The sequence below is a fragment of the Phyllobates terribilis genome, unplaced genomic scaffold (genome assembly GCF_046119375.1).
Source record: "Phyllobates terribilis strain yellow unplaced genomic scaffold, ASM4611937v1 Scaffold_8__6_contigs__length_399053987, whole genome shotgun sequence".
Classification (NCBI taxonomy): Eukaryota; Metazoa; Chordata; class Amphibia; order Anura; family Dendrobatidae; genus Phyllobates; species Phyllobates terribilis.
In genome coordinates this window covers 283,125,916-283,140,788 of record NW_027362768.1, presented here as the reverse complement: position 1 = coordinate 283,140,788, position 14,873 = coordinate 283,125,916, and the positions used below count along the sequence as shown (strand labels likewise).

General features: G+C 41.1%; 1 protein-coding gene across 2 annotated transcripts in view; it reads right to left on the bottom strand.

The window, feature by feature from the left end:
- IPPK (inositol-pentakisphosphate 2-kinase) overlaps positions 1–14,873 on the bottom strand; it is a 105,837-nt gene that overhangs the window by 55,879 nt on the left and 35,085 nt on the right. The window contains exons 3-5 of one of the 2 annotated variants that reach the window (XM_073644327.1): positions 9,545–9,719; positions 2,806–2,901; positions 230–296 (exon numbers count right to left, since the gene is read on the bottom strand). In XM_073644327.1, coding sequence (XP_073500428.1) covers positions 230–296; positions 2,806–2,901; positions 9,545–9,706 — 325 coding nt within the window. In that variant the 5' untranslated portion in view covers positions 9,707–9,719. The remainder of the gene's footprint in view (positions 1–229; positions 297–2,805; positions 2,902–9,544; positions 9,720–14,873) is intronic. The other variant, XM_073644328.1, reaches the window with a different exon arrangement.

Sequence of the window (14,873 nt, the reverse complement as noted above, 5' to 3'; positions counted from 1 at the left end):
ACATATGTAGATCAATGGTCAGTGTGCTGCCCGAGAAAGAAGGAAGAAAGAAAAAAAATCGGACAGCATTAGGATGTGTCACACAGACGTGTGAATATATTTAGATACAGATCTTATAGAGGTATATAGATGTGTGTAACTATGTCTTCATATGGGTGTGGATTTTAGCACCATGATAAAGGAGATGCCAAGGAAATGATTAACCAATGATTGCACTACAGTCACTTGCCTGGTCTCTCGGATTGCACTTTCACACAGAGGCGTTTTAGAAAATCCAAGGGTAATTGCACCACATCCTGCAACAAAGCATCACAAGCAGTGTAAAACAGTGAATCCACTATCCATGGAAGTCAAAATCTGTATTCCTGACTTAAAGGGAATGTATCATCTTACTTCTTTACTAACTAAAACCATATAATGAAATTCAGGTCTGGTTTTTTGCCTGATTGTGGATTTTATTTATGTATGTAAATATGGCGGGCAGAAACCTTTTCGGAGCTGGAGTTCTGCTCTGCTGACATCACTCAAGGAGAAGCTTTATTGCAGCCACATGGACATGGGAAACTGGGGTCTGGTGAGTATGTTGTGGGCATGCCCGGTGACCTGAGCAGAGGTCGCTGTGCAGGGAGGAAGTGAGGGCTTCAATGTCATCACCATCTACTCTCAATAGACATCTGCTTCCAGATTTATAACAGAAATGTAATCTTTTAATTGTAACGCTGCCAGCAATAAGCAGATTATAACTCTCGATGGGCATTTTGAAAACAGCGAGAATTCAGAAGTTTAAATAATAACATGGAAAAATGGTTCTCTTATTAAGTTTTTATGTTTTATCACAATGCAATTGAAATTACAATTTCTGGCATTGCATTCTTTGAGGGGTTTTTTTTTTTTTTTTATATATATATATATAATGTGTATTCATGGGGACAACTGAAAATCACAGATTTTATGACACTAAACAGTACAAAAAGAGATCTTGCATGTTTAGCCCCGTCCATGATTATGATGTTAATAAACGTTGCATGCTCCACACAAGGTAGATGCCGGCAATATTACATAGTTGGCATCTGTATCTAACAACTACAGCCAGAGCAGTTGCCGCTGTTAACCATTTAGTTGCCACTATCAATTAGTGACGGCGGCATTTAAACAGCACTGTTGCCAGTGCAGACTGCCATAGGCCCACTATGATGTGATTGAAGGGCAGCAATGGATTACCATGGTAGCCAGGGGCCTGCAGAAGGCCCCTGTGGTTGCCATCTTGGCACTCCTGTGAGGCTCAGCCTGTGGGTGAATTCACAGGACACCATAGATTTTCACTATATACTGCAACACCAATGTATTTAAGTATACAGCACAAGCATTGCAGGTTCAAGTATTAAACAAAAAAATCACCCCCTTTTGTTCTTGTTTAAAATAACAAAACAATATATATATATTTAGTGTTACCGCATTTCTCAAAGTCTAATCAAAATATAAAATTAACTAACTTGTATGGTAAGTACCATAAAGAGGGGAAAAAACAAATCTCATCTCCCTAAAAAAAAATGCAATAAAAATCAAATCAAAACTTCATATGTGCCCCAAATTGTTAATGAAAATGTCGTCTCACCACGGAATAAACAAGCCGTTAAACAGCTCCATCAAAGAAAAAAATAAAACATTATAGGTCTTGGAAAATTGAAAGAAAACAAAAAAAAAATTTTTTTTTTTTTTAAAACAAAATTTGTATTTTTGTTTATGGGTTTTCCCATGAACAAAGTACATTTTAAATCAATAGATCTTGGAATAATAATAATTTCCACATTTGGATGTGTTTAAATAAAATGTTCCTGTGCTGAGATAATCTTATAAATGTGCCCCTGCTGTGTACTGTGTAATGGCTGTGTCTGACCATGCCAGAACATGGTCTGATCATACCACATCTCCTGGGCAGGGGAGGACGCAAAAGAGAGAATACAGATAGCACCGCATGGGATCGCAAATGATTCATTTTGTGAAAACATTTCCGTGCCTGTTTTTAAGCAATGTTTTACCTCAAAGAATCTGCTGTGATCCCATGCTGTCCTGTCTGTATACTCTTTTCCCTCCTCCGCCCAGGAGCTGTGGTATGATCAGACCATGTTCCGGTACGGTCAGACACAGCCATTACACAGTACACAGCAGGGACACATTTATAAGATTATCTCAGCACAGGGACATTTTATTTAAACACATCCAATTGTGGAAATTCTTATTATTATTCAAAGATCTATTCATTAAAATTTTTGTTAAAATTAACTTTGTTCGTGGGAAAACCCCTTTAAAGCAAAAAAAATAAAATAAAAAAAAAAGTGCTGAAAGTATGGCATGGCATCACCATAACTGCGCCGACATGGACAATCATGTTTACACATCAATGAATGCCATACAAAAACAAAAACTGCTGAATAGCATTTTTTTTCACCATTTCATCCCACTTGGATTTTTTCCCCCCATTTTTCCTTACATTTCAGTACAGTAAAATGAATGGTCTCATTAAAAATTACAGCTGTACACCGGCTCCTGCAGAAAGACAGGCCGTCATACGTGTATGCTGACGGAAGAATAAAAAAAGAGGTATGGTTATAGGAAGAAAGGGAGAAAAAAAACTAAAGCGCAAAATGAAAAATTTCATGATCACTAAGTGGTTAAACAAATAGGAAAAGTACAATGATGATATTTTTCAAGTGCCATTCAGCAATTTTGCTCTGAACAACTGATGACATGTGGCCACTAATGCACAAGACCGTTCCCATTACAGCTCGGTAAGAGTTTACTTACTCCGTGATGGACGTAGTTTTCACCTAAAAACTGTTTCATTATGTGTTTTCCAAAATCTAGAATATTGTGCAAATGTTGGTAAACCTCTTCTGCCATCTGAAATAAGAGAGAAAAACTAATGTTAACACAGAAGGAAGGCCTGCCATCATATTCAGGGTATTAGGCACAGAAATGTTCTTACCAATATTTTTCAGCTTAAAAATTGAGGCCAATGGTCCTGACACCCCTAGCGATCAGCTGATTAAAAAGTGTCACTACACAGCACAGCATTCTGCTGCGGCAGGGACTTCCTCTATTGCTGGGGCGAATTTTCTTGGTGCGCTGCAGGCAGCCATCAGGCACACACTGGTGACAGCGCCAGCAGGCACAAAGTGGGCAGTGCCTCAGGAGACGGGCATACCCAGCTTATAATGAATTGTGTGCGCCTGACCTGGATCTAGAACAGTCTACACAGGTCAGGTGCTTACTGTGCGACAGAAATCCCAGCACCACCATTTTTGGCTGTCCGTGTCCATGGGCCGGGCACCGACAGCCAAAGGGCTGGATGTGAACCGTGGAGTGCACCTTGCCCAGATCAGATCTAGATTATTCGACACATTGTTTCTTGTTCCATACAGCCAATGTTTCATATAAACGCGCAATGCTGCTGGGTGTGCAAGTCATGGAGAAAAAAGGTAGCTCCTACTACTACTATTCATGTTTGTAAAAAAATATATTATATTATATATATATATATATATATATATATATATATATATATATATACACATACATATATATATATACACATACATATATATACATACACATACATATATATACATACATACATATACATATACACACACAGTACAGACCAAAAGTTTTGACACACCTTCTCATTTAAAGATTTTTCTGTATTTTCATGACTATGAAAATTGTACATTCACACTGAAGGCATCAAAACTATGAATTAACACATGTGGAATTATATACTTAACAAAAAAGTGTGAAACAACTGAAAATATGTCTTATATTCTAGGTTCTTCAAAGTAGCCACCTTTTGCTTTGATGACTGCTTTGCACACTCTTGGCATTTTCTTGATGAGCTTCAAGAGGTAGTCACCGGAAATGGTCTTCCAACAATCTTGAAGGAGTTCCCAGAGATGCTTAGCACTTGTTGGCCCTTTTGCCTTCACTCTGCGGTCCAGCTCAACCAAACCATCTCGATTGGGTTCAGGTCTGGTGACTGTGGAGGCCAGGTCATCTGGCGTAGCACCCCATCACTTTCCTTCTTGGTCAAATAGCCCTTACACAGCCTGGAGGTGTGTTTGGGGTCATTGTCCTGTTGAAAAATAAATGATGGTCCAACTAAATGCAAACAGGATGGAATAGCATGCCGCTGCAAGATGCTGTGGTAGCCATTCTGGTTCAGTATGCCTTCAATTTTGAATAAATCCTCAACAGTGTCACCAGCAAAGCACCCCCACACCATCACACCTCCTCCTCCATGCTTCACGGTGGGAACCAGGCATGTAGAGTCCATCCGTTCACTTTTTCTGCGTCGCACAAAGACACAGTGGTTGGAACCAAAGATCTCAAATTTGGACTCATCAGACCAAAGCACAGATTTCCACTGGTCTAATGTCCATTCCTTGTGTTCTTTAGCCCAAACAAGTCTCTTCTGCTTGTTGCCTGTCCTTAGCAGTGGTTTCCTAGAAGCTATTTTACCATGAAGGCCTGCTGCACAAAGTCTCCTCTTAACAGTTGTTGAAGAGATGCGTCTGCTGCTAGACCTCTGTGTGGCATTGACCTGGTCTCTAATCTGAGCTGCTGTTAACCTGCGATTTCTGAGGCTGGTGAGTCGGATAAACTCATCCTCAGAAGCAGAGGTGACTCTTGGTCTTCCTTTCCTGGGGCGGTCCTCATGTGAGCCAGTTTCTTTGTAGCGCTTGATGGTTTTTGCAACTGCACTTGGGACACTTTCAAAGTTTGCCCAATTTTTCGGACTGACTGACCTTCATTTTTTAAAGCAATGATGGCCACTCGTTTTTCTTTACTTAGCTGCTTTTTTCTTGCCATAATACAAATTCTAACAGTCTATTCAGTAGGACTATCAGCTGTGTATCCATCAGACTTCTGCACAACACAACTGATGGTCCCAACCCCATTTATAAGGCAAGAAATTCCACTTATTAAACCTGGCAGGGCACACCTGTGAAGTGAAAACCATTTCCGGTGACTACCTCTTGAAGCTCATGAAGAGAATGCAGAGAGTGTGCAAAGCAGTCATCAAAGCAAAAGGTGGCTACTTTGAAGAACCTAGAATATAAGACATATTTTCAGTTGTTTCACACTTTTTGTTAAGTATATAATTCCACATGTGTTAATTCATAGTTTTGATGCCTTCAGTGTGAATGTACAATTTTCAGTCATGAAAATACAGAAAAATCTTTAAATGAGAAGGTGTGTCCAAACTTTTGGTCTGTACTGTATACACACACACACACACACACACACTGAATATAAAACAAAAAAAATCTACATGCTCTGTTAAAATGCCAGGTTTTTGTCATGTAAAAAAAAAATCATACCAAGAAGAATAATTTCAGATTTTTTTCCACCTTTAATGTCACCCATAATATGTGCAAATCCATTGAAAAAAAAACAAAGTGAAATCATCTTGAGGGGGAAATAAAAATAGCAAAACTAAAATAATGTAACTGACATAGTCAGAACACCACTGCCACCATTTACAGTGATTCTTATTGACTCCATATAAAGTTTCACTGTTCTAGTAGGATTTTCCTGACGTTTTCTTAGTTACATTTCCAGCAAAATGCCATGCTCCGTAATCAGCTTTTTTTTTTTTTATACGTTAAAAGTTAATTCAGAGTGTCATTTATTATTCAACCCCTCAAACCACAAGAATTCTGTTTGGTCCCCCTAAAGTATTAAGAAGTAGTTCAGGCACCAAGAATAATGAGCTTCACATGTGTGGATTAAAGATCTCTTTTGCCAGCCTTTTCTGACTATTTAAGACCCTCCCCAAACTTGTGAACAGCACTCAGACATGGTCAACATGGGAAAGACAAAGGAGCATTCCAAGGCCATCAGAGACAAGATCGTGGAGGGTCACAAGGCTGGCAAGGGGTACAAAACCCTTTCCAAGGAGTTGGGCCTACCTGTCTCCACTGTTGAGAGCATCATCCGTAAGTGGAAGGCTTATGGAACTACTGTTAGCCTTCCACGGCCAGGACAGCCTTTGAAAGTGTCCTCCCGTGCCGAGGCCAGGCTTGTCCGAAGAGTCGAGGCTAACCCAAGGACAACAAGGAAGGAGCTCCGGGAAGATCTCATGGCAGTGGGGACATTGGTTTCAGTCAATACCATAAGTAACATACTCCACCGCAATGGTCTCCGTTCCAGACGAGCCCATAAGGTACCTTTACTTTCAAAGCGTCATGTCAAGGCTCGTCTACAGTTTGCTCATGATCACTTGGAGGACTCTGAGACAGACTGGTTCAAGGTTCTATGGTCTGATGAGACCAAGATCGAGATCTTTGGTGCCAACCACACACGTGACGTTTGGAGACTGGATGGAACTGCATACGACCCCAAGAATACCATCCCTACAGTCAAGCATGGTGGTGGCAGCATCATGCTGTGGGGCTGTTTCTCTGCCAAGGGGCCTGGCCATCTGGTCCGCATCCATGGGAAGATGGATAGCACGGCCTACCTGGAGATTTTGGCCAAGAACCTCCGCTCCTCCATCAAGGATCTTAAGATGGGTCGTAATTTCATCTTCCAACAAGACAACGACCCAAAGCACACAGCCAAGAAAACCAAGGCCTGGTTCAAGAGGGAAAAAGTCAAGGTGTTGGAGTGGCCTAGTCAGTCTCCTGACCTTAACCCAATTGAAAACTTGTGGAAGGAGCTCAAGAATAAAGTCCACATGAGACACCCAAAGAACCTAGATAACTTGGAGAAGATCTGCATGGAGGAGTGGGCCAAGATAACTCCACAGACCTGTGCCGGCCTGGTCAGGTCTTATAAAAGACGATTATTAGCTGTAATTGCAAACAAGGGTTATTCCACAAAATATTAAACATAGGGGTTGAATAATAATTGACCCACACTTTTAGGTTTAAAATTTAATAAAATTCAACTGAACAACATAACTTTTTGGTTTGTAAGATTTATGCTTCTGTTCATAAAACCTACTCTCGTTTGCAGTTTGAAGGCTCTAACTTATTTGCATCTTATCAAACCAGCTAAATCTGCAGGGGGTTGAATACTACTTGTAGGCACTGTATGTATGTATGTATGTATGTATGTATGTATGTATGTATGTATGTATGTATGTGTGTATATATATATATATATATATATATATATATATATATATATATATATATATATATATATATATATATATATATATATATATACATACATATATATATTATACATATACACACACAACGACAACCTGGCATTTTAACAGAGGTATGTAGACTTTTTATATCCACTGTGTAAAAAGGTCCACCGGTTGGGCCAGTTATGATCAGAGCATGGTCCGCGTTTCATAGATGTGTGGATTAGATGTTAATTGTAGTATGAGAGAAAAAAAAAAAGTAAAAAACAAAAAGGAGAAAGGAAGAAGAGACAGGATATTTTTGTATATTATGAACTTTTTACATTTAATGTCCTTTTAAAAAAAAGGAGGGAGGGGAAAAAGCGAGTAGTACATGTCAATCAATCAGTAGTCAGTACAGATGGGGTTTTCCAACAGAAAACAGGCTGTCGCCGCCGGAAGAGATAAGCAGCATTATGTAGCACCACTCATCTCGATGTAGACACTAGACTGCTGTTTAAAAACATTTTTTTTTTTTTTTTTTTTTAGAAATAGAGGTCACTGGAAAATATCTACTAGCCTGTTCTACACGTCTTGTTTGTGAATGTTGTGCAATAGAAAGACGTGTGAACAAAGAAGAAGATCATGAAAAAAAATTGCTCAGGCTATAGAAATGTATGAATGTGCTATACTGGTATATCATGGCCAGTACCTTAACCCTATGACATTCCAGGACTCCAAGCCTCAGTCACCTATTCTCTACAGGTTGTTTGGCAAATGCAGTTGATTCTTGCACAAGTAGAGAGGAAGCAATCGTTACTGGGCTTGCTTAATGCAAATAGAGGCCCGGCTTCCTCCACCACCTGTGGACCTGACTCCAGAGAACAGCAAACACTGTCATAGTCTAAAAAACAACAATCATGTGAAAAATGCACCAGTTAGTCATTGTCGATACTACAACTGCCTGACACGTGGGAAGTCAGGCGTCTCACTCATTCCTTCATTATCATGGCTGCTGTAACAATATTTGGTATGTCCATTATATAACACATGGGAACCTATAGGCAACAGCTGCCACTTTATGTGGACAGACATTGCAAATGCAGTGTGAGCTGAAGGCGATCTGACTTACAAAATAGTGGCATGGACGGGCAGGTGTATTGCTGTTGGGACGACATATACAGGTAAATAGCCATCTTTCTTCACTAAAGCACTATGAGCCCTTTGTGATGTGTATGACTAGCTGGAAAGTACAGTCACACATGTCTTGCCAGGGCAGGACTGGGACTGAGATTCAGCCCTGGCATTTGAACTCACACAGGCCCATGCTGTTCCCGCCCCTGAGCACCAGATGGGGATATATTACTAATATTATCCTGCCTGGAGGAAATCAAGATTTACTGCAAAAACAATATTTCTAATAATACCAATAATATTGCTATATAAGATTAAATGGAATCTGTCACCACACTGGAGTTATCAGACCTCTACTATGGCCATGCAGGGTATAGAAAAGTAAATCTATACTTACTTTGCGCATGCCCGGGAAGTCAGGGGGCGCAGTGCACATCACAGGGCCCTGTGACGTGCAGGGGTCGGGGGCAATATTATAATTAAGCATATAGGTGGGGATTTGGGGGAATAATAAGCACATAGGCAGGGATTGCTTGGCGTCCCCCGAACGCCAAGCCTGTACAAAATAGAATTGATTAAAGCGCTTTTCTCTGCAATCTAACATCTACTATGGCCATACAGGCAAGTATAGATTTACTTTTCTACACCCTGTATGGCCATAGTAGACGTCTGATGACTCCAAAGTGGTGACAAATTCTCTTTAAATAATTATAATATCAAAATAATAATATTGCAATATTACAGGCAAATACCAACAAACTATAACCAAATATTACCAGCATATAAGATATTGATAATACCACCATACTGATCGTTAAAGGGGTTGAGGTGAAAGTCTATGTACTCTCAGACTTCTGAATCCTCCTAGCGCACACTGAGGATTCTCTGGTGCCGGCAGGGAGTGGCCATCATGTGACTGCAAGTATGCGAAAATGGAAGTATACTTGCAGTCACATGATCAGGGACGTAACTCCAGTAGATGCAAGGGTTGCAATCGCACCCGGGCCCTGGAGCCTAGGGAGCCCCAAAAGTCCCTTTGGCTTATGTGAAAAGACCAATGCTATTAAAGACCTGCCATGATTGGTGGCCCCATTAGAGCTTTTGCATTAGGCCCCATGCTGTTCATGTTACGCCACTGCACATGATCACCAACTCCCAGTGCCAGCACCGGAGAATCCTCACAGGCACGAACAAAGAGAGTCATTGTAGACTAACTTCAAGCTTGGACAACGACTTTAACCAAAAATACTGTCCTAAGACTGATATTACCACCATACAGTGACCATATAATAGTGACATCAGTTTTACACCAGTGCTCTGCAGAACATATATGTGTATATTGTGCAGGTTCTCATCAGTGATGTTCTCGCTGATTGTTGTCATTTTCCCTTTTCCTTTGCATTCGGTCCAGACCACCGTGACCTCTTCATCCATCCATAACTCGTCCCTGCAAAATGTAACATACAGACATCTTCACTTTACTGATTTTCCAGGATCCTCCTCACGTTCTTCCACCTCTACACAAACCACAACTTGTGATACCTTATAATTCACCTGTGCCTCCTTTAATAATGCTCCCCCTTGACCTCTTATAATAATAAAAATATCCCCTGTGCTTTCTTATATTAATAATAATGACTCCTTGCTTCCCCTAAAATTATGATAATCCCCCATTTGTGCCTCCCTATAATAATGACCCTCAGTGCCCCTTCATTGTAATAATGCTCCTGAGCAGGGGCATATATAGAATTAACAGGTGCCCCATAGAAAAAGTCCTATCATAGCACAGTCAAAGAAGAGCAACATTTTAAGAAACGGAGAAGGAAATGTATTGCAGCACTTAAGACCGTTATTTTTGCCCCTACTGGAGCCCCTAAGTAGTCTCACTCACTATGATAACCCTTTCATGACCCCCGTGGAGTATTATGCCCTCACAAAGTATGATTGCCCTACAAACCTTACAGAGAGTAGGATGCCCCACAGCACCCCACACAGTAAGATTGTCACTATAACCTCCCATACAGTATGGTATCCACCACAGCTCCTAGTATATAGTATGAGAGGCACCACAGACCCCCCCCACACAGTATGATGTCCACCAAAGGCCCCTATATAAAGTGTGATGTCCACCAGAGCCCCTGTACAGTATGAGGACCCTACAACCCCCATACAGTATTATGTCCCCCATAACCATCCCATAAAGTATGATGGTCACCACAGCACACAACATAGTACAATGTTCCCCATAGACCCCCACACAGTATATTGTCCACCAGTCACACCACACAGTATAATGTCCACCACAATCACACTACACAGTAAGATGGTCACCCCACAGCCACCCCACACAGTATGATATATCCCCCATACACTATGAAGATCCCCCATAGCCCCAATACTGCATGACGGTCCCCCCATGGTCCCCTTTATAGTATGATGGCCCCTCAAACAGCGCCCTATATAGTATGATATTCACCTCTAACTCCCCACCCCATATAATATGATGGTACACCTCACAGCCTCTATATGGTATGATGGCACCCCCAACAACACCCATATAGTATGATGTTTCACCTCATAGCCCCCTATATGGTATGATGGGCCATATCACAGCCCCTCATATAGTATGATGGTCCCCTCAACCCCCTCCCCATATAGTATGCTGGTACACCTCACAGATCCTTATATATTATGATGGAACACCTCACAGCCCCCTATGTAGTATGATGGTACCCCAAACAGCTCCCCCATATAGTATGATGGGTCACCTCATAGCCCCCTATATTTTATGACGGTCCACATCACAGTCCCTCATATATTATGATAGTTCTCCCAAGAGCCCCCTATGCAGTATGATGGACCCCCCAACAGTACACTATATAGTATGGTGGTCCATCCCACAGCCCCTTATATACTATGCTACCATCATACTATATAGGGGGCTAAGAGGTGAAACATCATACTATATGGGGGGCTGTTGGGGGTACCATCATTGGCCTGGGACAGCTCAGAGTGCCATGGTTCTCAGTATCTCCTCTGTGCTTATGACGCACAGATCTACTTCTCTGGACCTGATATCACCTCCTTACTAACCAGAATCCCACAATGTCTGTCCGCTATTTCATCTTTTTTCTCTGCTCAATTTCTAAAACTTAACATGGATAAAACAAAATTCATCATCTTTCCCCCATCTCTCTCAACCTCAACAAACCTATCCATCAAAGTCAATGGCTGCCCACTCTCCTCAGTCCAGCAAGCTCGCTGCCTCGGGGTAACCGTTCACTCTGATCTCCCCTTTAAACCACATATTCAAGCCCTTTCCACTTCCTGCCGACTCAAACTTAAAAATATTTCCTGGATCCGTACATTCCTTAATCAAGAATCTGCAAAAACACTACTGCATGCCCTGATCATCTCCCGCCTCGACTACTGCAACCTACTACTCTGTGGCCTCCCTTCTACCACTCTCGCACCCCTCCAATCTATCCTCAACTCTACTGTCTGACTAATCCACCTGTCCCTCCGCTGTTCCCCGGCCTCTCCTCTCTGTCAATTCCTTCACTGGTTTCCCGTAGCCCAGAGACTCCAGTTGAAAACCCTAACCATGGCATACAAAGCCATCCACAACCTGTCTCCTCCATACACGTGTGACCTAGTCTCCTGGTACTTACACTTGTATTGTTTCAGATTATTGCACTTGTTTTTTATGATGTATACCCCTTTTCACATGTAAAGCACAATGGAATAAATGGCACTATAATAATAAATAATAATAATAATACTATGATGGTCCAACTCACCGTGCCCTATATAGTGTGATGGTCCCCCAAAAATAAAAAATTCCTATACTCACCTAATCCAGACACCTCATCCTCTGCAGCGTCTGTCTTCTATCCATTCTCGCAGTGGATGCTGGCGGTGCGATGCAGTGACGTCATTGCACCACCGATGTCCCCTGCTTGGTGCTGGCCTCCGGCAGGTCGCAAACAGAGTGGACGCCCACAGCCTGCTGGGTTAAGTGATGGAGCCAGTGACTTTGTTCTCCATCACAACTTTTAACAGTATGGGTGTCTTGAGGATACAGATTCTGATAACAATGTAGCAGACAAGGTGGCCCACAACTAGACAGGCCATTCTGGCATTTGCCAGAATTGCCAGTCCGGCCCTAGCGGTGACCTTACATTTTTTGCTATGGGAGACAGATGTTGGTTTTTACCTGTACAAGTCCTGCACCCACAATCTAAGCGACTGGCGCTGAAGCCAAGCCTCCTGTATACTTGTTTTATAGCAAATCTTTGCTTGTCGCTCTCCTATCATTAGGTTAGGTCATTAGGGTTTGTGTGTGAATCACATTTGCTGTGTTCATATATAAAAGCTTGCATCATGTAATATTTCATAAGATGAGGGATTGCTTTAATTGTAATAATAACCTGTGATGCAATGGTAATTATTGGATAACAAGGTACCAAACAATGCGAGAATCAGCTCAGCCACACACAGTGCTGCTCATCATTATTGGAACCCCTTCATTTTTTTCATAGACTGTACAATATCTTCAGAAATAAATGGAAATGTACTAAAGTTATATCCCCAGTATTTTTTTTAATTAGTGGACCAAAGTAATACAACAATAAAACATTGTTTTTCAACTTCCATATTGCAATTTCAAAACAGAAACAGAATAAACAGCATTTGCAGCAATAAAGGCCCCTAATTAATACTTGGTTGCACACCCTTTGGCATTGCTAACAGCCTCCAAACGTTTCTTGTAGCCATCTATAAGCTTTTTGTACTTCTCGGCTGGACTTTTCTCCCACTCTTCCTTTGCAGTTTGTTCAAGCTCTTGAATGTTTGCGGGGTTCTTTTTCCCAATAGCAGATTTCAGTTCACCCCAAAGATTTCCAATGGGATTGAGGTCAGGACTCATTGCTGGACATTTTAAAAACAGTCCATTTTTTTCTTTTTCAACCATTCCTGTGTACTTTTGGATGTGCGCTTTGGATCAGTGTCTTGCTGGAGGACCCATGATCTTCGACTCAAACCAAGTTTTCTTACACTGGGTAGGACATTTCACTCTAAAATCTCATGATAATTCTCTGATTTCATGATTCCTGTGATACGGTCAAGGCCTCCAGTACCAGACGCAGCAAAGCAACCCCACAGCATTATGGATCATTCTCCATGCTTAACTGTTGCTAAGGTGTTCTTTTCCTTAAAAGCTTTATTGCGCCGTCTGAAAACGAACTGCTGCTTTGCATTGCCAAAAAGCTCTATTTTTGTTTCATCTGTGCACAGAACATTTTCCCAGAAGGATTATGGTTTGTCAAGGTACTCTTTGGCAAAGATCAGTCATTCCTTTTTATGTCTTTTCTTCAGCAATGGTTTCTTCCTTGGCCTTCGCCCATAAAGCTCTGCTTGATTTAGTGTGTGGCATATGGTACTTGTTGAAACCATGACCCCAGACTGTTCCAGGTTGGCCTTCAGGTCTTTGGTTGTTTGACGTGGTGCTTTTTTCCACCATTTGCACCAACCTTCGAAGACATCTCTTGTCAATTTTCCTCTTTCCCTCACATCCAGGGAGGTTCTTGACGGTTCCATGCTTAGCAAACTAATTAATAACATTGCGCACTATTGAAATTGGCATACCAAGGTCTTTGGAAAGGGCCTTATTCGCTTTTAATGTCTTTTGTTTGCTAATAGCAGTAGTTCTGGTGTCCTCAGACAGCTCCTTTGTCTTCACCATTGTGACAAAGGAACAGGGCCTACTATGTAGCTTTTTAAAACACTGAAGTCATCATTCATTGGCCAATTCTCGTGTCAAAAGGGCACTGACAATCATAACATAATCTCTTTTGTGATTTACCAAAGACGAGGCAAAATGCATTTCCATGCTAAATTAATGTAAAGGGTGCTAATACCAGTGACACAACAAGCTTTAGGTTTTCTATTTTTCACTCATATTGTCTTTGGTTTTAAATTATTGTTTATCATTTGCTCTTTTGCATTTAACACGAGTGATCTATACAAAAAAACGGTTTCACTTGATTCATTTTTTTTCAGGAGATATTCCACATTATGTACTTAAACTTCATGGGTGCCAATAACGATGAACAGGACTGTAAGCACCTCTCCACCTAAATCCTAAAACTTAGGCCAAGTTCACATGTTCAGTATTTGGTCAGTATTTTACCTCAGTATCTGTAAGCCAAAACCAGGAGTGGAACAATCAGAGGAAAAGTATAATAGAAACACGTCACCACTTCTGTATTTATCACCCACTCCTGGTTTTGGCTTACAAATACTGATACCAAAACAATGAACGTGTGAACGTGGCCTTGGAGCAGCAGTTTGTGCCCAGAGCTACTCTATCATCTATCTACACACAAAGTAAACTAGAAGAGGAAGAACATACCTGGACACGCAAAGTGAAGATTCCAATTTTACATTAGTTATAGTAGGAGAACAGTCACAGACCTAGTACATTTTTTATCTGTTTGGTTTTTTTTATTTATTTTTTTTTGCATTAAAAGGGATGTTCCACAATCAGGCTTAACTGAGCAAGTCAAGAACTGCAGGTAGTAATAAAGGGCACACACTGCCT